Below are 21,886 nucleotides of genomic sequence, written 5' to 3' on the forward strand. Positions count from 1 at the left end.
CTTGCACGAAAGACTTCAAGAATCATGACGTTATGAATTCGTTCCAACTCAGAATGGGTAACTGGATCGGTGGAATTTCTGCTTTCAATCGTACCCATATAACCTCGCTGAGTCTCTACAGCTATATGGCCTCCAGCAATGCTAGGATACAGACTGACCCACGTTCATGGCTCGAACATAATAAGGGAGTTGGTCTGAAAGCTGGATGTCTCAGACATTGTTCATCTCTGCTTGACTGGGAAGCCTCTGGTGCGAGATTCTCAATCAAAATTGCAATAACCAGTAGGCAAGACATACTATTATCTGGTGTCTAAGCAAGAGACTGCAAGAGACGTGCAACAGCGCTTGGCCAGGCAGCTGTTGAGGTAAGTATTACTGACCTTTGCCTTTGACAGGTAGGCTCAGCCTATACCCCTCGAGTTGCTCAGTTATCCTAGCAGACGAATTCTGGCAACATCTTCCCGGGCCCACGTTCGAGCGTTTGATCCCCAGCAGTATACCCAACCTCTCTTTGGTGCGCTAGAGCCTTCGCGGCCGGCGTCACCCAGCAGGAACGGACGCACAGATTTAACGGGTAAGACCGGTACAGGGTCAGTTCCCTCTCGCCCTCAGTGGTGATGGACTCGATAGCCTCGGCACCGGCTTGAGAACCTCAAAGGCAGGCTCTTGCATATTTAACTGCGCCGTAGGTGGCTGGGGTTCCAATGATGTTTCCGTCTGGCCAAACAATCGTGTGGTGTGAGTTGACCAAGAATATCGCAAGCCAGGATAACTTGAGCAACTTGAGTGGGTACTTCCTTTGAACTTTTTTGACTGACTGAATACTCACTTGACGAGGACGAGTAAAATTATGTACAGCTTAAGCTTGCAAGGTGTGTGTGTGTATACGGTGTACACAGGTGTAAAATGATTCTTATCTTCATCTTTGATATGGTAATGTCCACTGACACCGATTATCGCATAAGATTCTAAAACTACGTGGGCTGTATTTCGGATGATTTTCACGGTATGTATAAGTAATAGCATACATGTAAAATATAGCATGCTGACTTCATTTGAAGTCAATGGCACAGCATCCCATGCAGCTGCAGTACAAGTAATCTGAACAAGCCCACGGAGCCCACTGCTTTGAACTGAAAGAGGACATTGGGTGTTGGGCGTTGTGGCGAAATTGTGGCATAAAACAAGAGCGGAGGGGCCTGAGAGTGGCCTGAAGGGGCAGATGGGACGGAGGGGTGCGGAGCTTGTAGACAACCCGCCGAAGTGCCGGTTTCGCACCTTTCCGCACTGGGAGATCCGCAGTGAATATAGACAACAGCTCTACTTTAACTATTTCCGCACTTCCGTTTTTGTGGTATTGCTACAGCTTTTATCTTTTATCACAACGCCGCTCAAAAAGGGTTCTTTATCTTCGTCTTAAATCAGGCTGTATACAACAACCTTTGTTCGCTCGTTTCCACCTGCCTTTCATTTATATTCCATAGATTTACATGGGTGCGTGTTTCCATCTCTCATTTGCGTGTTTTCTGCCACCCCATTAATGTCTTTGTGTTTCATAGAACCGGCTGCTAGCCTTCGCCACGAGCACGAGTATGGATCCGATATTGCTTTATTGACTGATGAATCTGCTCCTCCAACCCAAACGACGTTCACACAAGCACCTACAAATAATCTATCTCCTACCATCACCTCTACTGCTGCACCTGCGCTACCACCTCTTATCACCGTGGATCATATGAAACCCAACTTCAAAAGCATATTTCGAAGGTCAACTACTGATTCGCGAAAGCAGAGGCATGAACAGGTCGAGGGACTTGGACCGCATTCACCAAGAGAGGTTGTACGGGCAGGAACGTTCTCGAGTTTATTGACACCAAGCAAGAAAGTTGGGCCTTCGCCGACCATGTTCCAGAGCTTCAGGTCTGTAATATGCAGTTCCTGTAAGTTGCACGTCCGACTCAGTCCCCCATCACTTCACTGATGCTCTTCTAGGGATCAACCTTTTGTTACTCTGCATACCCGTTTCTGTATGTCCAGAACGACCTGAATTCTCCATACATTATACCAATAATGATTCATGTTCATTTCCAGTGGGCCCTCAATTTTGCCTCAGATAATGATACTCTGATCTTTGTCTGTGCGTTCCGCCATTCTCGAATATCAACATATCCTACTCCCCTTTTTGTTTTTGCGACTTGTCACTAACGCGACGTTTTCCTTCAATTGTTCATTCATCGCAGTCTCGTTTCTCGCAATAATCCCTCTAGCTAAGGTTTGTTTGATCATCTTTGTTATCCATCACAGCGGCACTCGAGCTCAAATGTCTTGTTTTGTAGCTCCTAGCTTTTGCAACGGACGAACTATCAATGCGAGTGGGACAGACCTTGGCGGGCCTGCTAAACGCTACTCTTGTACGGTCGAGTTTATTTGCATGTGGCACTCTCTACAACTTAAAAGATGTATCGTATAGGGGAATGCCGTGGAGCTTATTGTTGCTGTAAGTTATCGTCATACTTCCCAACTCGATGTTCTGCGACCTCAGCGATGGTATCCTTTGTTCTATTTTCTTTCTACCCACACATACATTTTTCCCTGGGCCTTCCTTCTTCTGCTTCCTAAATCCGCAAGTAATGACTTCTATCTGTGGTAGATTATCGCGCTAACTCAGTGTAAATTGCACATCGTTCAATCGTCTCGTAAGTTCTTCTCTCTTCAATTCAACTTGTTAATCTCATATCGTATGTTCAGTAATTGGCTCTATGCTCAGTAACCTTCGTACGTATTCTTGAAAAGTCCAAAGGGGAATTTGTCTCGAATTGAGCCTTGCAGTGCTTGTTCTGGGGATGTGTTTCTTCGCTGGAGGCGTTCGGTTTTCGGAACAAGGGTTTGGATTAGGTATAGATTCCGCAATCTACTGGATCGATCTCCATTGACATATGTTCCTACTTCTAACGCAGTTGCCTCCCAGCTCAACTCCTCCCTTCTCACCATCGCTGTCATCGCCATTCTTCTTCCTGCCGCGTTTTATTACAACGTCACAACCCAAACTGATTCAGACGAAGGGCAGGATCTGTTGAAGGTTTCACATGGAGTTGCCATAATCTTATTATTCAGTAAGTGTGACATCTTAATTTCTGCTTCGTGGTTTTGTTTCCAGTCTAGGTTGGATATGATTTTTATGTACAACAGAACTGAAATTTGTCCCTTCGTAAAACAGTCTATGCAGCCTACCTCGTATTCCAACTCTACTCTCATGCCTCCCTCTACAACGACAAAAACGACATCATTAAGTCTACAAAGTATGCTCCGAGACCTAAAAAGACCAAATCAAACAAGTCTTCCGTCGACCATGCTCACTTAAATGCCTCCGCGGAACGCTTGGAAATGCACGTCATGCCACCATATTCTTCCTTCGACCTCGCGCACGACCAACATCCCGATCTAGAGCATGGACACGGAGAAGGCGAAGGTCCAAGTGCGACTCCGACGTCCTCAAAGCCCCTCATAGGTCGTCTTACAACAAAGGCCTGGGATACGGCTAGTACCACCGCCGCAACATTTACCTCTGTAGCTTCATCCGCGGCTTCTCTGGCTGGTGGGAGGCACAAGTCGAAGGATGTAGAGAAGGGGTTGGCTCCGGCCACGTCTACCGCTGAAGGTGAAGTAGTTGTAGAGGTCGAGGAAGAGGAGGAAAAGCCACAGATGAACCTCACGACGACGATTGTGCTGTTAGCTGTTGTTACTGCTGTGAGTCAATTTTCAAGCTTTCTTCGTATTCTCGTGTTTCAAGACTCGACTGATCGTCTTTCTTCTCTTTCGTTTACACAGCTCGTCTCTGTGACAGCCGAATGGCTCGTTGACTCCATCGATGGGCTTACAGATACTGGCGCTATATCACAGGAATTTGTTGGAATCATTTTGCTGCCTATTGTAGGCAATGCAGCGGAACATGTCACCGCTGTTACAGTGTCTGTGAAAGACAAGCTGACGCTGAGTCTAGGTGTTGCCGTTGGGAGTACGTTGGTCAGTGCCAAGTGAATATTTGTATGTATGTCAGTTGAGTCCTGATCAATACTTTTTTTTCTGCCTCGTACAGCAAATTGCGCTATTCGTTATACCGTGCGTAGTCCTAGTATCCGTTCCTCCCTCATTTTATCTAACACCTTCGCTTGTCTTTTAGTTTCATTGTAACGCTGGGCTGGATGATGGGCAAGCCGCTTACATTGTTGTTCGATCCTTACGAGTCGATAACGCTGTTCCTTGCCGGTGGGTGTTTTCTTATCATGATATACCCTGCTACGATCTCCCATCCTTGCCTCATTTTCCTCTATCCGCTGATCTTTTTTCCTGTATTTCTGATGCTCACTCCTTGTTAGTCCTGACGGTTAACTATTCCGTGCAAGATGGCAAGTCGAACTGGCTGGAGGGTATGATCTTGATGTGTGAGTCATTTGGATTTCTCCGCCATTAGTTCATAACTCACTTTCTGTGAATTGTCAAATAGGTCTATATATAATCCTTTGCGTAACGTTCTGGTACTATCCTGGTAAGTCCAAACATGTAGTTCTTCTGTCCCATTCCTTTCCGCCCATTGTCTTCTGCTCTGGGCATCTTTTGGTTTCTTGACGTCGTTATTCGTTCGTTTGATTATCACATTTACTTACTCATATTCCCTTTACAGGATCCGACCCTTCGGGTTTGTTGAACAATTGCACTTAGGACTTACAAACAAAATTCGATAAATAAAAAAACATAGAATATGCCTTATGCTCTCCTTTTTGACGTCCCCCGCTCCAATAATTCCTTGGCGCTACAGACATTCTTCGGCATTGAGTTTCGAGCACTTGGTTTACTTTCGATTGTTCTGCTGAAGTGCAAAGCAAAGTATCGAACTTTTCAATACGTTCATCAGTCTACTATTACAATACTCGTTTCCTTGAACGACTGACCAGGACAAATAGCAGTATATAACTTACATTAAAGGATATTTATTTCAGATTTCCATCACCCCGTGTACATCATGCGTATATACCCTCTATCACTGTAGAAGCCCTGTAATTACTACCATAGTCCAGCACAGAGGATCGGCTGGGCCACGAAATCTTTTTTTTTCTCGAATCTGTTTCAATGGTAGACTTGTCCTTGAAGAATACAACGCAGACCTTCAATCGAGCAGGTACGACGCGTACATCTCTGTCAAAGACAACCCATGGAATCTACCCACTTGCACTGATCTCAGCAAAAATTCGGGAAGCTCCGTTTCACGTCCGACTATGCCTCAATAGCGCCTTACTCCTAAACGTTGCATTATACTGCAACAAGTTATTGATATCCCTCACCCAATCATCCTCCTTCCCCGGCCTTGCTCCTTCCCCTTTCTCTAATTCCTCTCTCTCGCTTCCATCTTCGGGTACGATTGAGGATCGATTGATACACGGAACAGGGTAAGGCGATGCTTGTATAGTGACTGATTCACCGGGATGAAGAACGTGCGAGGTTCGTCCATCCATGGACACACCGGCATGGGCGCGGCTGCGGTTACCAATCTGGGATTTCAGAAAGGGATTAGATGGTGGGTGAACAGAACGACGGTAAGAACGAAGGAACCAATGTAAATGAGTTAAATAGACAGATTGGAAACCGAACGAATAGCAATAACCGAGCAAGAACAAAATGATAAACCCATGAAATGAACGGGATGAGTGAGATTGTCCATATGTATCCAGACAACGTCTAGATAGTGATTTGCAGATGGTAGTATTTGTAGATTCCCGTCATATATCCGAAGAATAGAACAGTCATGACCAAAATAGGAAAAGGAAGCGGAGAAACTTTGGACATCATTGAATCAAGGAGAAAGGAGGAAGAGGAACCCAGGGACCAGGCGAGGAACAAGCGTATGAATAACGAACAAGCCGCCAAAAAGAAGAGCACGAAAAGAACGGACAGTTTGACTCACCCTCAACGTGATAGATGACGACGAGGGGAAAACCAAGGGTCTGAAAGACAAGCTCCTCGGACAAATTGGGGTCAACACAAGTGCGCTCAAAGATGGATGGACGATAGGTCCTCCGGCCGAAAGCGAGTAGGCTGTGGAGCCTGTGGGCGTCGAGACGATAAGGCCATCAGACTGTTGTTATCCAGTATAGGTAGTATGAGATAAGGAAACGAAAATATGTTAGCAAGAGCATGAAGCCTCAACCATTGGAAGCGAAAGTAGAACGCACGTACCACAGCCTCCGTCAGATGCTGCCCGTCGACGAAAATATCGATCGTGTTTAAGTGCGGGCTCGATCCTCGGTGCAATGCAACTTCGTTCATTACTTGCCAATCTGTGGATGTGATTCAGCGGGAATGGAATGGCTGAAAATGATTAGGTTAAGAGGAACGTTCGTATGATCGAATGGATCAGACAATAAATGTTGACACAGGTATAAGTTTGGGGTACAGGATGTGGAATGTGTATTTTAGAGTGAAACACGCACCATCGGCTTGATCAGGTTTCTTGGATTCGTCCTCGTTATAGAAAGTGCATGCTAACCGCATCCGATTAAGGATAGTAGCTTTTCCGTCAAAAACACTTTTGAGGGCTTTGGCAAAGTCGTCGATATCTACGAGGCGTACTTGTAGGCCTCAGTCAAGAAAGAGCGCCGGAAAGACGTACGGAAAGGAAGCAAGAAACCTAGAGTGCCCAACGAGAAACTAAGCACAGGTGGAACAGCGCCTGAGCTAAAAAGAGACGATGCATGAAGAATTGTTCCGTCTCCACCTAAAGTTACAACCAAGTCGATTTTTTCAGGTTTGCCTAAAGCGACATAGCCTAGGTTTAGTAAAGAACGTTGGGCCCAAGTTTATCGTTGACACACACCAGGATGCCATACTTCGGCTCCATGAGGAATATCAGGTCTATCTTCATGAAAAACTCGGACACCGGGATACGTAGAATGAACGTGCCTACGCCGAAATTTTTAGGAATTGAATTCAAGCATGCAGTTGAATGTTCAATGCTAACTCGAGGAACGCGTCAATAGCAAGTATCACAGGCTGCGTGCGCATTTTGTTTACGATGAGGATGTTTTTCGGGGACTGGTGTAATGCCTGCCATCTGTCTTCGATGCACTTGAGCGATTTAGACAGAAAGGCATATAAGAAAAGAAAACAAACACTGGTTGAACAGGCTTATTGGAGAAGAGCCGTGTAGATGTTTGAAGACATTTTGTCGTCAAAAGTGTGCGGCGCAATGAATGAAGCATCAGAAAGGCCGACAAGCAAATGATGGCGTAATTGCCACATGTGATTTGTCAGCTAGCGGCAAATTCCGGTGCAAAGGATTTCACTGAACGTCTGACTTTTGAGGTACTTTCGGCGTTCTCCACCTACATCGCAGAAGAAACGGTAACCAGTCCTGGAAGGTTTATGCTCCACCCCTGCAGTGAACGAGATACCAGGGACTTTCATCGGACCAACGTTGGTTACGTTAGCTTCCTTCGCACGTGGGCTGCAGCGGTTGGCTGCCTGTGATATCATTTTTGCTCTTTACACACTCCTGGCGAGAAGAAAAAAAGTTATATAGAGAACACTGTACAGTTCTTACAATTCCTGTTTGACTTGCTGATTCTCTCGCGAAAATTCTTGCTCCTGTACTCGGATAAACTATTGTGTATTCTTGGCTTGTCTATGGGTTCTGCTGCTGCTGATTTCAGGCAGTCGAAGCAATCCCAATTCCGCTACCCTTCATCCACATCCAGCCAGCCTATTTCCTCCCCTCGCTCTGCCTCTTTTCTGTCCGAAATTTCCGGAAAATGGCCTAGAACCTCTCCAGGCTCTCATCTGAGTTCTTCACGCCAACGTCTGAATGGAGATGGAACAGACTCGGACGGATATCTGACAGAAAAGTCCTCTTCTCATCGCCGAAAGCATTCTGTAGCAGGCAAATCTCGCGCTCTAACTCTACCGCCAACTGCTGGCCAGATTAAGCTTTCGCCTTCTCGCCCGATCTTCCGAAGGACTCGTTCTCCGTCTACCGGGTCTTCGTCGTCGTCCTCCTCATCAACTTCGGCACCCGCTGTTCCTCTTCCCACTCATCCATCAACTTCCGGGATTGGCCGAAAAGTCGCTGCCACTCTACAACTCTTCAAAGAGACCGAAGACGATTCACAGACCAATGATGTTCAGCCTTCAACAGACCATCACGAACGATCAGCTTCCCTCGGAAATGGCGGTGACGTTGCAGAGGCTAAATTCGAATTTGTGAAGCGCTCAGAATGGCCTGACCGTGAGGCGGTCGTGCTCAGGAGAGAGAAAAGTACAGTTACGCTACACAGAGTCAGGACGAGAGAAAGCTTAGCCAGCTCTGATCACAAACAGCAAGAAGATAAGAAAGCTCAGGAAAGAAAGCTGTCTGTCACTGACTTAAATCAGTGGCGGAAAGACGTTGGCAAATGGGATGATGGCATTGACCGCGGACGACGACGGGAACGTGCGGAGGACGAAATAATTTCCCCATTACCTTCGCCGAGATTGTTAGAACAACTGGAACCACCAGATGTCATCCGCCGCTCATCTTCACGCTCTCAACCATCAACAGGAGTCCAATCACCGCATCCATATTTATCAGCTGTACCCCATTATGATTCTTCCACACTTTCGCCCTGGTCTACCGACGACGAGTCCGGTTGGGATTCTGCCTCAGGAACTACGTCTACCACATCCCACTCTACCGCATTTACTCATCACCAAAACCTTTCTTCCTCCATCCCACCCCTGGATGATGCCAGCTCGCCCACAATCTCTTTCCCTTCTCCAGATACACCTTATCACCATTATACAGATGCCGACGATGGTGATGAAAACACCTATCTCCTGGACATGGGCCTCAACATCTCCCAGGATACTCTTCCTCACATTCCACTACGGCCCTTTCGTAATCAAGTCGGTGGTCACAGCGCCATCTACAAATTTACGAAACGCGCTGTATGCAAGGTTCGCTTTCTTCATATACTCATCTCTGTTTCTTTAAGTGGCCTTATTACTCCTTTCTCCAATGCTCTTCTAGCCTCTCGTCTCTCGAGAAAATCTTTTCTACGAAATGGTTGAACGAGAGGCTCCACCCCTTCTTGCATATATTCCGCGATACCTTGGTGTAATGCTTGTCTCGTACCGTCGTGTTTTGAAAAGTGCTACATTGCAGCTCAAGCCTTCCGCGGATGGTCATGGAGAGGCCAAGACACCTAGACCTCCCTTGCAAAAAGCAGCGACAGACCGACCTTCAGCTGGGGGTAAACACAATGAAGAGTATACGGACACAGACGAATCTGAGATGCCAGAGGTCGTGTTGGACCGCAACCGACATATCGTCCCTGAATGGATGCTTCGTGGCTCACGTAGCCGCTCTGCTTCTCAATACACTGCTGCAGGCGTGCCATCCGCTATCCGAAGATTCCAACGTCAGACCCTTCACCGAGGTACAGCTTCCAGCCCCGATCTTGCCAGCCCCGATTCTGGGTCAGGTATTCTTAAGCCTAGTCCCCTAGCGCGCTATCCTCCCTTTGTTTCTAGCGAAATGACCGCACCGACTCCAGCGAATTCGCCCAAAATTCTAACGAATGGGTTGCGTCCAGGATTTCCTGAGGGGGAAAAGAGGAGGATTTTTTTGGTCAAATCTGCTTCAGACGAGGATGATGGGTTTGGATGTAGACCAGAACTACCCTCGTTTCATTCAGAGCATATGCACTCACCGTTGTTCGGAGGCCGTGGGTCTACTATGGTTAACACCAAGTTAAAGGATCACGTTTTCAGCACTGTGCTTCGTCGTCTGAAGCGCCGTCCTGGAGGCCGCTGGTTAGGAGGCACGCGTATAGTAGATGACGACGGAGAGGTCGCTGATGCGGAGGGTGATGATCCTTCTGATTTTGACAACTCTTCCAGTAAAGTCCGAAGGCGACGTGGTCGAAAAATCGCTGGCGATTCATTGGGTCGTCTGCGAGATTCTGATCATAGCCAATTGCGGAGGGTGCAAAGCGAGGCCATGATAGCGTCGCCTTCTAAGCTTCATGCTATAGCTTATGAGCAACAGAATCAAGATCATCGGGGACAGGAACAATTTGACCACGATGTGGTGGGTCTGTTCGACATGGACGTCGAAGGTAGTCCGCCGCCACTGAGAAGTCACAAGTGGCCAAATTTAACTAGTTCTGACTTAGATACGACTGAATTACCACCCTCTCTCCGGAAGCGTAGCCGGTCTAGATCATTAGATGAGCGCCCTCATCGAATGACGTTAACTTCTCCCATTAGGATGCCTCCGCTCAAAGAGCCAGAACTCACCACTGACGACGTGCATCCAAAACAACATGATGATGGAGAAGCAGAGCCTAAGCACGATTTGGATTCAGAGTTCTCTCGACAAAATCATTTTATCCTCATGGAAGATTTAACTGGACGGTTAAAGCATCCGTGTGTGATGGATTTGAAGATGGGAACCCGCCAGTACGGCATGGATGCAACGCCTGTGAAGAAGAAAAGTCAGCGAAAGAAATGTGATCGTACGACGAGTAGGACCTTGGGTGTAAGGATGTGTGGTATGCAGGTACGTATCGTCAACCAGTCGTTCACCTCTTGTTAAACGGATCTCTTTTTTTTTGGTAGGTTTGGAACATCAAGAGCGCGACTTACATCACTCAAGATAAATACATTGGTCGCGAAATCCGTCCGGAAGATTTTCCTGCAAAGCTCGCATCTTTTCTACATAATGGAGATCGCCTTCTTGCCTATCAGATCCCTACGCTACTGCAGAAGCTATATGGACTTGCTCGTATCATCTCTCGTTTGAAAGGATATCGGTTCTACGGATGCAGTCTTCTGTTTATATATGATGGAGATCATGAGACTCAACAAGCATATAAAGACCTGGTCCTCGAAACACCGACCTCGCGCAGCAAGCGTGGCGAGTCTCTCGAGCGAGGTGCCACCGCCTCTTCATCTGATACGTCTTCCTCTCGTATGCTTCGGAGATCACACAGCGAAGAACTCTTGTTGGGTCCGATGCAGAAAGGTTCCGTTGACAAGGACAGGCGCAAGAGAGGAGCCGTTGACGTTCGCCTTGTTGACTTTGCTCATACCACCACCGGCCGAGACTGGTTGCCATATCCGGAGGACTTTGACAAACACCTGCCGCATGAAGTAACAACAAGCTCTCAAGGATATAATGCTGATATTGATCCGGAAACTGGACTCATATACGCTCGTTTTCCCCCTCATTATCCCGAAGACGCTGACATGGGCTTCATATGGGGCTTGAAGAACCTGACGCTGGCCCTTGAACAGATGTGGAACGACGAGAGGAAGCTGAGGTTCAAGCTTCTTCGTGAGAATCCAGATTGCGGTGTCAAAAAATTGCCTGCGCTTCCTACTGAGGGCAAGGAGATTTTTGACGAAATTTTCGGCGAGGAAGATGATCCGGGCATGCTTTCGACATAGCGTATCTACGCTGTTCATTCACGTCCCTATTATTCTGTTTTGACCCATTATTGTATTGTAGTAGCCGTACTGCCACTTTTCAGTCATCCACACACTGTATTTTCTATCATAAATCCCCCTCCTAGAGTTCTCCGACTTATTCATCATATTTTCTCTCTTTTGTGGACCTGCTTGTATCTACAACACCTGTCGTAATGATGTAGTCGAATATATGGTACTGGTCTTGTTCGAGAATAACATACTAAGACACCCTTCGGTGAAGCTCGGTTGGGCATCAAGTAAGGAGCATATGACATCTATGTATGCGATGAATTTTGAACTGGATACAAAGTATTCATAAATGACTGGGATTTGAACTGACAACTGTGGGGTAAAATATCGGAAGTGGATGGGCCTAACGTCCTGACATGAAACGTATTTGAACAAAGAAAGACTTCAATTCTTACCTCAGTGTTAAAAACAATGCCTGCATACATGTAACGTTAGCATGCCTGGAATTCCCTAACGCGAATTTTACCTTGTAGCGGAAGAACATCAGAATGACAGAAAGTGAGGTACAGGTATTTGAGCGTTTCACTCTAAGATTGAATGAGAGCATTATTCAAGGACCAACAAAAAGACGGAATACCAGGAAAAATGTCTCCTGCTTATCCAACAGTCTGGCCGGGACTTGATTTACATCCGATACGGTTCCATAACCTCCTGTAGGTATTCGTGCATGTTGTTGAATGGAGGAAAAAATATTCCAGGCCCACTCGCGATATCGAGGATCACCAGTCAAGCGCCAAGCAATGAATATAGATTCGACTATCTCTGGCCTGTACCAAAATTCAACCAATGTGTATCGTGTCATGATACGTATCCTACTGACCGTAGCATATATCGTGCCTCGTATGGCGACCGATCAACACCTGAGAATCTATAGATGTGTTAGGGGAAGACGGTTGCTGATGAACTAAAAAAAGCTTACGTTCTTGGAATAAACCAATCCTTGTCGTATGCGTAGTTAGCGTCGTTGACGGCCCTGAATTCTGCAACCTCGGGAGCTAACCCACTGATCTCACTTAGAAAGCACCGACGATGTAGAGTGACACTACTCACGTCTTAGTGTCGTGTGTACTCATGCACCCTTCCAGAAAGTCTATACCCATTTTCCAATCTCTCAATCCTCGAGGAGTTAGTTCATGCGGCTTGGGAGGCACTGAAACCATCCGATGCCCATTTCGCGAGCCAGAAGTCACAGCGCCGAGCATGAGGGATCCTGCAAGGAAACAGGCGAGATGCTCTTGCCTGTGCCCAAGGTTCCACGAACTATAGAAATGTCAATGTCGCGAAACGATGCAAGGCTTCCAACGTAGCGCACCTGGGTGTGCTATTGAGGAAGCGCCCTTGAGGATCGAGTTCTGCCATGTATGTGATATGCTCTTCCGGTGTTTGTTGTATAAGGTTCTCAGCGATCCCGTCTGTAGCATTGTTATACATCTGAATCAGGAAATCAGTGAGATCGCTGATTAAGCAAAGGTATAGCGAACCATCTGGTATAAACGCTCCGTCGATTTCTGGATATTTGTGTATGTGGTATGAGTCTTGGTCAGGAGAATAAAAATTAAGACGACTGACGGTCTGCAAAAACTGCTTCCTGTAGATGGCATCGGTGCCAGAGGCCCAAGTTACATGGAGAAATCAGACTTGCTCACAAGAGATATTCATAATACGAGTCTGCCAAGGAGCCAAGGCGCACGACTGAGCTTTGGAAAGTTCCTTGCTGTATCCTAGAAATACCTATGTGATCAGCTTACGTTGGACTACATACTAGCAATGCATAGTCTCTATACCTTATTCTCGTAGGAGCTAATCCATTAGGCAAAAGACCATCTCGAATCACAGACATGGCGTGTTCTGCTTTATACCAGAAAGTATCGTTCTGAGTGAGTTCCGCGAGGTACTTGAACTCTAGTTGCAAAGAGCCTGCTTCGGCGAGACTGGTGATGTAAGAATACTGAGGAGAATGAGGTTTTCCCAGATTAACAGTCCGATGAGGAAGGCCTGACAATGTGTTGAATGCTACTACGATACGGCGTCCCAAGTCTTCAGCGTGGTTCAAATATAACATATCTGAAGTAAGATAATGTGCACTGAGCAGCCCTCCCAAAACCCGGATGGTTGTCTGCAAATAAATTCGTGTAAGACTTTTTCTCGAAGACAAGCATTGGAATGCACCTCGAAAGTTGAGACCTCCGGATAAGAATGGTTGAATGAAAGTTCGGTCTCTATCCACCGACGAGCGACTTCGTATTCTGACCGTAAGCCCATCAAGTAAATCGTATCTATCGCGTCTACGATCGTGTACCCGATCCCACCACTTGAAGTAAGATTTTCGCCAGTTCTGGATATGGGATGATATTCATCACACCCCATGGCATCCCGAACTACAGACAGATATGCGCATAGTAAGGTTGAATGTACAGTACGAACATGTGAACAGTCATCACCATAAGCATTCCAAGCGTGCTGTGAGATTGCTTGAACTCAATAAATACAAGTGCGGACGGAGTGAATAAATGTATACCCTAAATGCAGCAACGATTGCTTCCATTTTCTCGTCGTCCGCTCCCATTTCAACGGAAGATCCGGAAAAGTAACGGTAATCATACGGGAGCACCTCGGATGAGAAATCTTCTGATATGATCATGAGATATGGTACGAACGAACGAGGCGGCAAGGGCATACCAAACAATCCCGCTTTCAATCGCTCCGGATACCAAATAGACTGCTAAGAGAAATCTCCTAAGTTGATTGTCAAGGCTTCTGGCAAGGAGAAACATACCGTGTAAGAGATAAAGCCAACAATGATAAGCATTAACACCAGAGCTAAAGTGAATATTTGGGAAGTAGGACTCGGAGCTGGTTAAATTGATAGGATTATATTCCTCTGAGTGGAAGAACATCACTTACTACGCTTCATCATGATGCCAGCAGAAGGGAAAAAGATTCAAACAACACTGGGAGATGTCGCAGCACCCAAGGGACTCATATATAGATCCTGTTTCCATTAAGGAACACTTAAGGAACGTCCTGTGGTCGAATAATCTGCTGGTAATTTGTTCCTCCCATGAAAATGACCCGAGTATACTGCGAGAATTGTCAAATGACAAATTGCTCCGACACTGGAATAAACTGTACAAGGATCCAAAAATGCTGGTCGTTCAAGTTGAAGTGTGTGGTTCAACTTCTCTCTGAGTATAGACGGTGGAGCGTGGAAGTGGACATCATGATCGCAGGTGGGGAGATTGAACGCTCCATTTGGCACCCGGAACAACTCTACTATTAGAGAATTTAGACCTGGATTATGTAGACAGAATAGAAAGCAAGTTTGTACCTATGTACAGTCCAGATGTTGTACAGACAGCGATAGCGACATAGCAAGTTCAGGTTGCAACTGGGTTGCAAAGTCCTTATACAACAAATCAATCCAAATAGAACGTGCAACGTCCAGCGTTCCCCAATTTCAAACACACCCACTACAAACCTTGCCATCCCTCCGGGCTACACATAGTTCTCAACGAATGACCCCCACTCATCTATCACTTTTTTCACAATACCTTCCCATTCCATTCCATAATAGTCTACATTCTTCGAACTACCTTTCTTTCCCTTCGGTCCTTTAGGTCGTTTCGGAACTCGCATATACTCGAATATTTCTTTATGTATCTGTCCACAATCCTTACAAGGCGCACCTCCGCCCCCGTTACCCAGTCCATTTGCAAGGAATCTGTCTTTTTTGCTTTTGGGTGGCGATTTGGATTTAGCTGGCGTCCCGGATTTGGTTTTGCCTGTTTTGCCCTTGACAGGAGTCGAGGGTGATGAGCTGGATGAGGAGGAAGAGGAGGATAGTGAAATAACTGAAGCGGAGGCAGAGGAGTGAGTGCCAGTAGCAGCCGTGTTTACGCTAGACGCATAATCTGGATGAGCATCAGCATACAGCTTACCCCTTCCAGAACCTTTCGTGAACGCTTCCCAACCAGGTTGGAGGTACGGCCCATGTACAGCAAGGTCCGCCAGTTCGAGATGTATAAGTCGTTCAAGGCGATGACACCAAACGCCCCTGCCGCCGGCTTTGACACGACCTTTCATGAGACTTTGGCCCACGGTATCATTGGCTTCTTCCGAGTCGTTATCTACTTCACCAGGATACCAGCCTCGAAGAACTTGTTCCTTACTCCCGCATTGTTTTCCCCATTGGTTCAACCTCTTTACGACGTTAACGGCGCGGCCGACTTTAAGTGAGATCGTAGGTGGGGAAGGGTCATTCGGATCTGGGATCGTCAGCCTTGTGCCAAAAATAAAGATACAGAGGAGTGGGCCTCACCTCGAATCTCGAACGTATATATGTATCCCTCTACATCGCTCTGGCTTCGCGGCTTCTCCATTTCCACTCGGAGGGCGACTTGAGTGTCCGGATGTAAGTAGGGAGGTATATAGTCTATGACCACATAAGATCGTGTACTTGACAGACATGAATTGCACCCTACCATTAAAGTCGATCCATTCCTGCAAGCCCTGTCCCTGCCGTCCATCCCGGTGCTGTTTCCTAGCATAAAATCCACTGGGACCCAACAGCTCCTTCGCATGTTGATGACAGAAACGTTCGACGTCCCCAGAAGTAGGCGAATTTGTGCCCCAGACATTAACCAGTGCCGGACCACCTTTGACCAGCCTCGTACATCGTTTTCCGGCCTTCGTAACACCACTACACTGAATCTGCCCGCTGACCCCTGTAGCTCCTGCTGTAGGAGTTGGTGGCGTAGACGAAGCTCGACGTCTGCCGGGTGCTCCGTGCTGCTTCAGTCCAGCGCTGGGACTGTTGAATTGCGTGTTGAGTACCGGGCGTGTGGGACTGGATGGTAGAGGTGGAGCACCAGACGGAGAGCTAGGAAGTGGTCTTCCCGCGTGCTGAGGAGGTTGATGAGGCGTCGGAAAGAAGTTGGGTGCAGATGTAGATGGAGGTGGCTGCATTGGGTATTGTGGTGTATAAGCAGGAGAAGATCCTGGTATTGGATACGGTGATGGATAGGGAGATGGATATGGAGATGAGGCAGGATGTGGGAATCCCGGAGGCGCAGGAGCAGAATATGGTCTCGCAGGAGGCGTTCCGTATCCTGTGTGACCTCCACCATACGGATTTAGAAGTTGTTGCGGAGGTGGCGGTTGTTGTTGAGCGTATTGCATTGTAAGTGATGGTGTAGAATTATCCACGGCTGGATTGGGAAACTGCATTGCAGGAGGTCGAGGAAGTGGAGGAGGGCCATCGTATTGCTGTGTCAATGCTGGAGGAGGCGGGCGTGCTGCAAATCCACCGATGAAAGGCCCACCGGGTGCAGAATTGCTATGTCGATGCTGTGGCGCATATACTTGACCATCACTTGGATATCGTTCATGATCATTTGAGTATGGATCTCCAGAGCGCTGCTGAGGCTGCCGTGTAACAGGATGTTCATTTAAATTGAGCGCGTCCAAGGATTCTGAGAGCTGATTCTGGTTCACATCAGCTGAGCGCGTTTGCCCAGGAGCTCGAGGACCTCGAGGAGGTGCACCGGAAGCTGGTATCTTAGTTGGAGATGGCGATCTTGAGCTAGGGCTGGATGGAGAGACGCGCGAATTGACATCCGGGCCATTATTACGGGACTAAAGAGTTCAAGTGAGTTCTTGATTTCGTTTCATACACGTTAAGCCACGCACATCATCGTTTGGCTTCAATTTGGAAAACAAGTTTATGGCTTTTCCTTTCAACTTGTATCCTGTCCCCATTTGGGCTGGTAATCTTTATTGGTATAGAGAGCTAGCTCTATAGGGCGCTACGCAATACTTCGAGTCTTTGACAAAAGATCCCAATGATAATAATATTCGCCGAAGATCTTCGATGAAGACGGAATAGAGAGAGAGGAGGGTTTGGGCGTGGGCGTCAATTCTGAATGTTCGCGTCTGTTCGCGTGTCATCCTACAACCAACTAATTATACCGTTGTTCATGGCTCGTATTGAAGGTTTTCATTCTCTTCTCCTTCGTTATACGGAATGCCTCGGTCATCAATGTGTTCGCCATCCTGACCCAGTAATGATCATTCTTCCTCCGTCACAAGTCGGAGGAGCCCTGAGGTACTTTTAGGGACTTTTCCAAGGACTCATATGACGGTGCACATATATACTATACTCTCCGTGAATGCTCCTGCGAGGTATAAGCGATGATGAAGGCTTGGTGGATTTCTCCGTTGTGGTTGAGAGGAACGAATGCTAATAATATTTTGGGAGACCAAATTGGATGATATCGATATTAAGGGTTTGCCTATGAGCTAGGTTCCTAATCAAGTGATCTCTTCCCTCTTTCGATAAACCCAATAATGCACCTCCCTGGGCCCTAGCATTCGTCCTATTCTTAGACGTTTCTTTACTATCGGAGCTTTTCAACTCTGTTCTCACTGTCGGTGCCTGGACAGCATATGTTCATCAAGGAGTCGGGTTAAACATCGGTCTTGTTCAAAGCACGTTATCCAGACCGTGAGTTCAACTCTTCTCTTGCCAATCACACTCTAGATATAATGATAATATGCAGGTGAAATTGACTATCCATGCTGCTTTCACTGTCAAGAGTTGAGGACCGTACCGATGGATTTGCTGGACCGCCGGAATCCGTGCAATCCCAAGGGCCGAGCGCTCCCCAGTGTCCTCATCCTCATCCACATATAAAATCCGCAAAAATATACCAGCTAACGTAGAAGTGTCGCGTTAACCCAATATGTCGTTTACCTCTGCCGTCCTTGCTCTTTCCCTGCTACTTTCTCAGGTCGCAGCCACGCCTACTTTACACAAAAACAGCACCTTGAATGCTCCTCGGAAAATCGGAAAACGCTGCACTGGTGAAATTACATCCCTTGACGATGTCGCGGCTGCCGAGGAATGTACGACTATTGTTGTCAGTATTACATTCCAACTTCGTGGCGAAAGTGGAGGACTTTTTTGACTCTCGTTCACATAGATTGGCGGCTTCACCGTTCCTGCTGGTCGTAAGTAACGCAAAATTATGCTCATTTGAGGACCTCTACTTAATCAGGATTTTGGAAATAGAAACATTCACACTGAATCCTCCTGATGGTGCACAAGTATCGTTAACCGGAGAACTCACCTTTGGCTTCGAGGTCGGTACCTGGCTTCCTTTCTTCGGGTCAACACCTCAAAATTTCGCCATGTTGATCTTCACCAATAGAACTGGGCGGGGCCTCTTATGGAGATTACCGGAAACGACATCACATGTGCGTTTAGTATTACTTCGCTACCCAAGCTTGACCTCTAAGCTAATTCCCATTCTATGCAGTCAACGGAGGTGAGATGAGATTTTGTAGTTCGACTCGTTTCGGATATTGATATCAAAATTCTCTAGGCGGACACGACCTAAATGGCCAGGGTACGCTGTATTGGGTCCGTCACCCTCCCCGGTATTTCGTGGACTTTGACTCACTTATATTTCAGGATGGAGAAGGAATAAGCGGCGGTGTCACGAAACCTGACCCATTGCTCCGTATCAACATGGGCGGAACATTCAGTGATGTTCAAGTCGTCAATTCTCCTGGAAGAGCTGTAGCTATCGGCGGAAGCTCTCTCACTGTTAGCGGCGTTATCGTCAACAACGGTAGGAGCTATATACAGTTGCGACAAACAATACTGATTCGTGCTTTCCCTGTATTTATATAGCTGCTGGTACCGCTGCCAACAGTCTCTCAGGCGGTAATCCTGCAGGCGCAAATACAGATGGATTCGACGTGTCTGCTAATGATGTTACCAGTCCGTTTAGCCCTTCTGGTTTCTTTCTTTCTTCTCGTCTGAACTGTGAATACATCTAGTCACCGGCTGCACTGTCAACAACCAAGATGATTGTCTTGCTATCGTGAGTGTGGCCACTTAACTACAGCCTGAACATTTTTTTGACTTCTCATATGTAGAACAAAGGGACTTCCATCACCTTCTCAAACAACATTTGCGAAGGAATAGGACATGGTATCTCCATTGTTTGTATGAACTACATGACCTCAGAATCATCTCTTATACACTCTTTCCTTCCAGGGCTCCATCACCAGCGATGTCACCGTTTCCGGCGTCACTATCTCCGGGAACACCGTCACCGGAACGTCAGTTCAACTTTTTTGTATCTCTGTTCAACCATAAAATTATCGTTGCTTATTGCCAGGGTCAATGGTCTCCGAATCAAGACCGATGCTACAGCTACAGGCTCAATAGTTGAAAATGTCATTTACGAAAATAACAAGCTTTCTGGAATTACCGAGTTTGGTGTCCTCATTGACCAGAGCTACCCCAGTACCCTTGGTACACCTGGTACAGGTGTCATCATCGAGGTGAGTACACAGTGCATTTATCCCATCCACTCACACTCACCTGCAACTTAGAATGTGAGCTTTGACGGCACAAACACTGTTGCTGTTGGTAGCTCTGCGCATCGTGTTGAGGTCAACTGTGGAAGCACAAGCAGCTGCACTGGGTCTGAATACACATTATATTTCTTAATGTAATAATTCTGACATCATGCTGTAATCTAGGACCTGGAACTGGGCTGGTCTTGATGCTACGGGTGGTACTGGTTCAACTGTCAAGAATGCTCCAATTGTTGGAGGTACTTACTAGTTAAATATAAGATAAATACATGCATTCTCCTGCATACATATGTATATACAGGACTATGCCTGAATGTTTTGTTACAAAAACTGAAATCAATTAAAAAGGTCAAGATTCTCTGCCTAAAACAAACATTGTCTTGATGGATGAAAATGCTAAGGCTAATTTTGTTTTCCAGGCTGTATATCTTTGTACTGTGTGTGCTGGAACCTTTTGAATCCTGATTTGTCCTCCAGCATTACACCCATATATCCTCCACCCTCCCCTTTTCAGGACTATCATACCCCCTTGCATCAGCAGTACTACCAGAACATATCATCCTCCTGCTCCTCAGCATATCCCCCATCAGCAGGACTATCATACCCCCCATTGTCAGCAGGACTATCATACCCCCCATCAGCAGGACTATCATATCCCCCATCAGCAGGACTATTGTCATCCCCATCAGCAGGACTCTCATACTCCTCCTCATCACCAATACAATCATCCTCCTCTTCATCAACAAGATGACCATACATCTCTTCAAAGTGGTTATACCACTCTTCCTTCTCTTCATCAGAGGGAATCCCATACATGTTTTCATAATAAGCAAGACTATTGCATTCCTCTTCATCAATCGCACTGTCATATCCTTCTTCATAGGCAGGACCAGCAGGATTACCATCTGTTTCTTCATCAGCAAACCCAGATTCAGATTGACCCTCCACCTCATCATAATTGGGAAAGAGGTCATCAGGCAAAGGGCCTTCCCACGGGTCCTCTGAAGTATATGGGCTACTGCTCCAACTGGAAGAGACAGTAAGAGGGAAGAGGCCTTCCCAGGGGTCTTTTGAACAGGATAATATAGTGCTATGATCAGCAGCAGAACCCCCATTAGGTTTAGCCTTTTGCAGAGCATTGATAATATCCTTGACCGAGTAAACAGGCAGAGGTCGACCTATGACAATAGCACGACAGGTAGGGCATGACTTCTGGCAATTCATAATGTATTCGGGATCATATATGTCATCGTCCATAGCATATTCCATTGAAGGAGCTTTCCTGAACCATTCTTGGAGGTCCTGTAGGCAGAACGTGTGACCGCAAGGGGATAATCTATCGAAGAATATAAGATATATCATGAACTGTGAGATATACAAAAACGACGGCTTACGAGAAGGGATTGTTGAATACTTCCATACATATATTACATGTAAGCAATGTTTCGAACTCGTTCATTAGTTCTTCGTTCGACGTATGTTCCGATTCATACAAGTGACGAAGTCGGACTTCCCGTTCATCCATTGTCTGAAAATGGGCTCTTTGAACCTGTCAAACATCGCGGCAGTGGAAACCTTACGAGGATCTTAGCGTTCAGGACATTAATTTTCTAGAGTTGAGAGATTGACAAGGGTACAACGATCATAGATGGACACCACCTTACCGCTTTACCAATGACGATTTCAGCTTCGAGATCTTCAATTTTCTAAAGTTGACAGATCAACAAGAGTACAGTGATTATGGAAAGACGCTACCTTTGCTTGTTTCGTATTATTCTTCTTCTGTTCACTCAGTGCGTTCTTCAATATCTCAATCTCAATCCTCATCCGTCCAAATTCTGAAACTTCTGAAGGACTTGATGAAGAGGCATGCGCAGACCCAGTATCGAGGCCACTACGAGATACATGTGGATTCCCGGATCGCATGTTGGTGTTTTGATTCAAGGAAGATACAGTTCTACTGGCAGGA

The 21,886-nt window shown here is 46.6% G+C and overlaps 8 protein-coding genes across 8 annotated transcripts; 4 read left to right on the forward strand and 4 right to left on the reverse strand.

Moving 5' to 3' along the window:
• Window positions 1-53: 53 nt before the first annotated feature.
• On the forward strand, window positions 54-618 carry C8R40DRAFT_1174072 (uncharacterized protein; the record flags this gene model as incomplete). The annotated part of the gene is made up of 3 exons (XM_046232125.1): window positions 54-282; window positions 343-365; window positions 400-618. 3 exons carry the CDS (start codon window positions 54-56, stop codon window positions 616-618), a joined length of 471 nt encoding a protein of 156 aa, XP_046083099.1.
• A 922-nt stretch (window positions 619-1,540) lies between these two features.
• On the forward strand, window positions 1,541-4,719 carry C8R40DRAFT_1174073 (Sodium/calcium exchanger protein-domain-containing protein; the record flags this gene model as incomplete). The annotated part of the gene is made up of 17 exons (XM_046232126.1): window positions 1,541-1,940; window positions 1,993-2,027; window positions 2,092-2,137; window positions 2,241-2,272; window positions 2,337-2,411; window positions 2,471-2,497; window positions 2,651-2,696; window positions 2,749-2,775; window positions 2,830-2,895; window positions 2,958-3,113; window positions 3,218-3,747; window positions 3,829-4,023; window positions 4,097-4,119; window positions 4,181-4,266; window positions 4,377-4,442; window positions 4,505-4,546; window positions 4,682-4,719. 17 exons carry the CDS (start codon window positions 1,541-1,543, stop codon window positions 4,717-4,719), a joined length of 1,890 nt encoding a protein of 629 aa, XP_046083100.1.
• Window positions 4,720-5,104: 385 nt separating this feature from the next.
• C8R40DRAFT_1205540 (ATP-NAD kinase-like domain-containing protein) lies at window positions 5,105-7,083 on the reverse strand. The gene is made up of 7 exons (XM_046233154.1): window positions 7,013-7,083; window positions 6,863-6,954; window positions 6,665-6,805; window positions 6,486-6,611; window positions 6,232-6,332; window positions 5,960-6,130; window positions 5,105-5,546 (listed from the first exon to the last, which is right to left on the reverse strand). The coding sequence occupies exons 1-7, from the start codon at window positions 7,054-7,056 to the stop codon at window positions 5,262-5,264; spliced, it is 960 nt and encodes a 319-aa protein (XP_046083101.1). The 5' UTR covers window positions 7,057-7,083; the 3' UTR covers window positions 5,105-5,261.
• A 356-nt stretch (window positions 7,084-7,439) lies between these two features.
• Window positions 7,440-11,626, forward strand: C8R40DRAFT_518707 (uncharacterized protein). Its single transcript, XM_046235315.1, has 3 exons — window positions 7,440-8,982; window positions 9,056-10,588; window positions 10,648-11,626. Exons 1-3 carry the CDS (start codon window positions 7,678-7,680, stop codon window positions 11,476-11,478), a joined length of 3,669 nt encoding a protein of 1,222 aa, XP_046083102.1. The 5' UTR covers window positions 7,440-7,677; the 3' UTR covers window positions 11,479-11,626.
• Window positions 11,576-14,095, reverse strand: C8R40DRAFT_1205574 (glycoside hydrolase; the record flags this gene model as incomplete). The annotated part of the gene is made up of 15 exons (XM_046233155.1): window positions 11,576-11,872; window positions 11,925-11,944; window positions 11,996-12,056; window positions 12,107-12,296; window positions 12,350-12,397; window positions 12,449-12,532; window positions 12,580-12,789; window positions 12,842-12,960; window positions 13,011-13,037; window positions 13,099-13,117; window positions 13,176-13,250; window positions 13,314-13,645; window positions 13,699-13,907; window positions 13,971-13,989; window positions 14,048-14,095. 15 exons carry the CDS (start codon window positions 14,093-14,095, stop codon window positions 11,813-11,815), a joined length of 1,521 nt encoding a protein of 506 aa, XP_046083103.1. The 3' UTR covers window positions 11,576-11,812.
• A 638-nt stretch (window positions 14,096-14,733) lies between these two features.
• Window positions 14,734-17,617, reverse strand: C8R40DRAFT_519070 (uncharacterized protein). The gene is made up of 5 exons (XM_046235317.1): window positions 17,218-17,617; window positions 16,011-17,163; window positions 15,848-15,961; window positions 14,858-15,794; window positions 14,734-14,802 (listed from the first exon to the last, which is right to left on the reverse strand). Exons 1-4 carry the CDS (start codon window positions 17,284-17,286, stop codon window positions 15,025-15,027), a joined length of 2,106 nt encoding a protein of 701 aa, XP_046083104.1. The 5' UTR covers window positions 17,287-17,617; the 3' UTR covers window positions 14,734-14,802; window positions 14,858-15,024.
• A 652-nt stretch (window positions 17,618-18,269) lies between these two features.
• C8R40DRAFT_1174077 (pectin lyase fold/virulence factor) lies at window positions 18,270-20,167 on the forward strand (the record flags this gene model as incomplete). Its single annotated transcript, XM_046232127.1, has 14 exons — window positions 18,270-18,446; window positions 18,510-18,537; window positions 18,599-18,669; window positions 18,738-18,783; window positions 18,846-18,854; window positions 18,912-18,949; window positions 19,001-19,160; window positions 19,223-19,312; window positions 19,372-19,415; window positions 19,471-19,536; window positions 19,592-19,656; window positions 19,716-19,881; window positions 19,933-20,024; window positions 20,083-20,167. 14 exons carry the CDS (start codon window positions 18,270-18,272, stop codon window positions 20,165-20,167), a joined length of 1,137 nt encoding a protein of 378 aa, XP_046083105.1.
• Window positions 20,168-20,460: 293 nt separating this feature from the next.
• C8R40DRAFT_1072089 (uncharacterized protein) lies at window positions 20,461-21,843 on the reverse strand (the record flags this gene model as incomplete). The annotated part of the gene is made up of 5 exons (XM_046226427.1): window positions 20,461-21,253; window positions 21,312-21,466; window positions 21,498-21,527; window positions 21,582-21,623; window positions 21,673-21,843. The coding sequence occupies 5 exons, from the start codon at window positions 21,841-21,843 to the stop codon at window positions 20,461-20,463; spliced, it is 1,191 nt and encodes a 396-aa protein (XP_046083106.1).
• Window positions 21,844-21,886: the final 43 nt, after the last annotated feature.

This window comes from Lentinula edodes, assembly GCF_021015755.1.
Source record: "Lentinula edodes strain Le(Bin) 0899 ss11 chromosome Unknown C8R40scaffold_34, whole genome shotgun sequence".
NCBI classification, from domain to species: Eukaryota; Fungi; Basidiomycota; class Agaricomycetes; order Agaricales; family Omphalotaceae; genus Lentinula; species Lentinula edodes.

Excerpts from the sequence above, each read along its gene's own strand:
- C8R40DRAFT_518707 (XM_046235315.1), top strand. The coding sequence starts at position 7,678 with ATGGGTTCTGCTGCTGCTGATTTCAGGCAGTCGAAGCAATCCCAATTC. Across the intron at positions 8,983-9,055 it reads CGAAACGCGCTGTATGCAAG|CCTCTCGTCTCTCGAGAAAA; the intron begins GTTCGCTTTCTT and ends ATGCTCTTCTAG. Across the intron at positions 10,589-10,647 it reads TAAGGATGTGTGGTATGCAG|GTTTGGAACATCAAGAGCGC; the intron begins GTACGTATCGTC and ends TTTTTTTGGTAG.
- C8R40DRAFT_1205540 (XM_046233154.1), bottom strand. The coding sequence starts at position 7,056 with ATGCGCACGCAGCCTGTGATACTTGCTATTGACGCGTTCCTCGA. Across the intron at positions 6,806-6,862 it reads AGTATGGCATCCTGGTGTGT|GCAAACCTGAAAAAATCGAC; the intron begins GTCAACGATAAA and ends ATGTCGCTTTAG. Across the intron at positions 6,612-6,664 it reads AGGTTTCTTGCTTCCTTTCC|ATATCGACGACTTTGCCAAA; the intron begins GTACGTCTTTCC and ends TACGCCTCGTAG.
- C8R40DRAFT_519070 (XM_046235317.1), bottom strand. The coding sequence starts at position 17,286 with ATGGGGACAGGATACAAGTTGAAAGGAAAAGCCATAAACTTGTTTTCC. Across the intron at positions 17,164-17,217 it reads AATTGAAGCCAAACGATGAT|TCCCGTAATAATGGCCCGGA; the intron begins GTGCGTGGCTTA and ends TGAACTCTTTAG. Across the intron at positions 15,962-16,010 it reads GGAATGGATCGACTTTAATG|ACTATATACCTCCCTACTTA; the intron begins GTAGGGTGCAAT and ends ATGTGGTCATAG.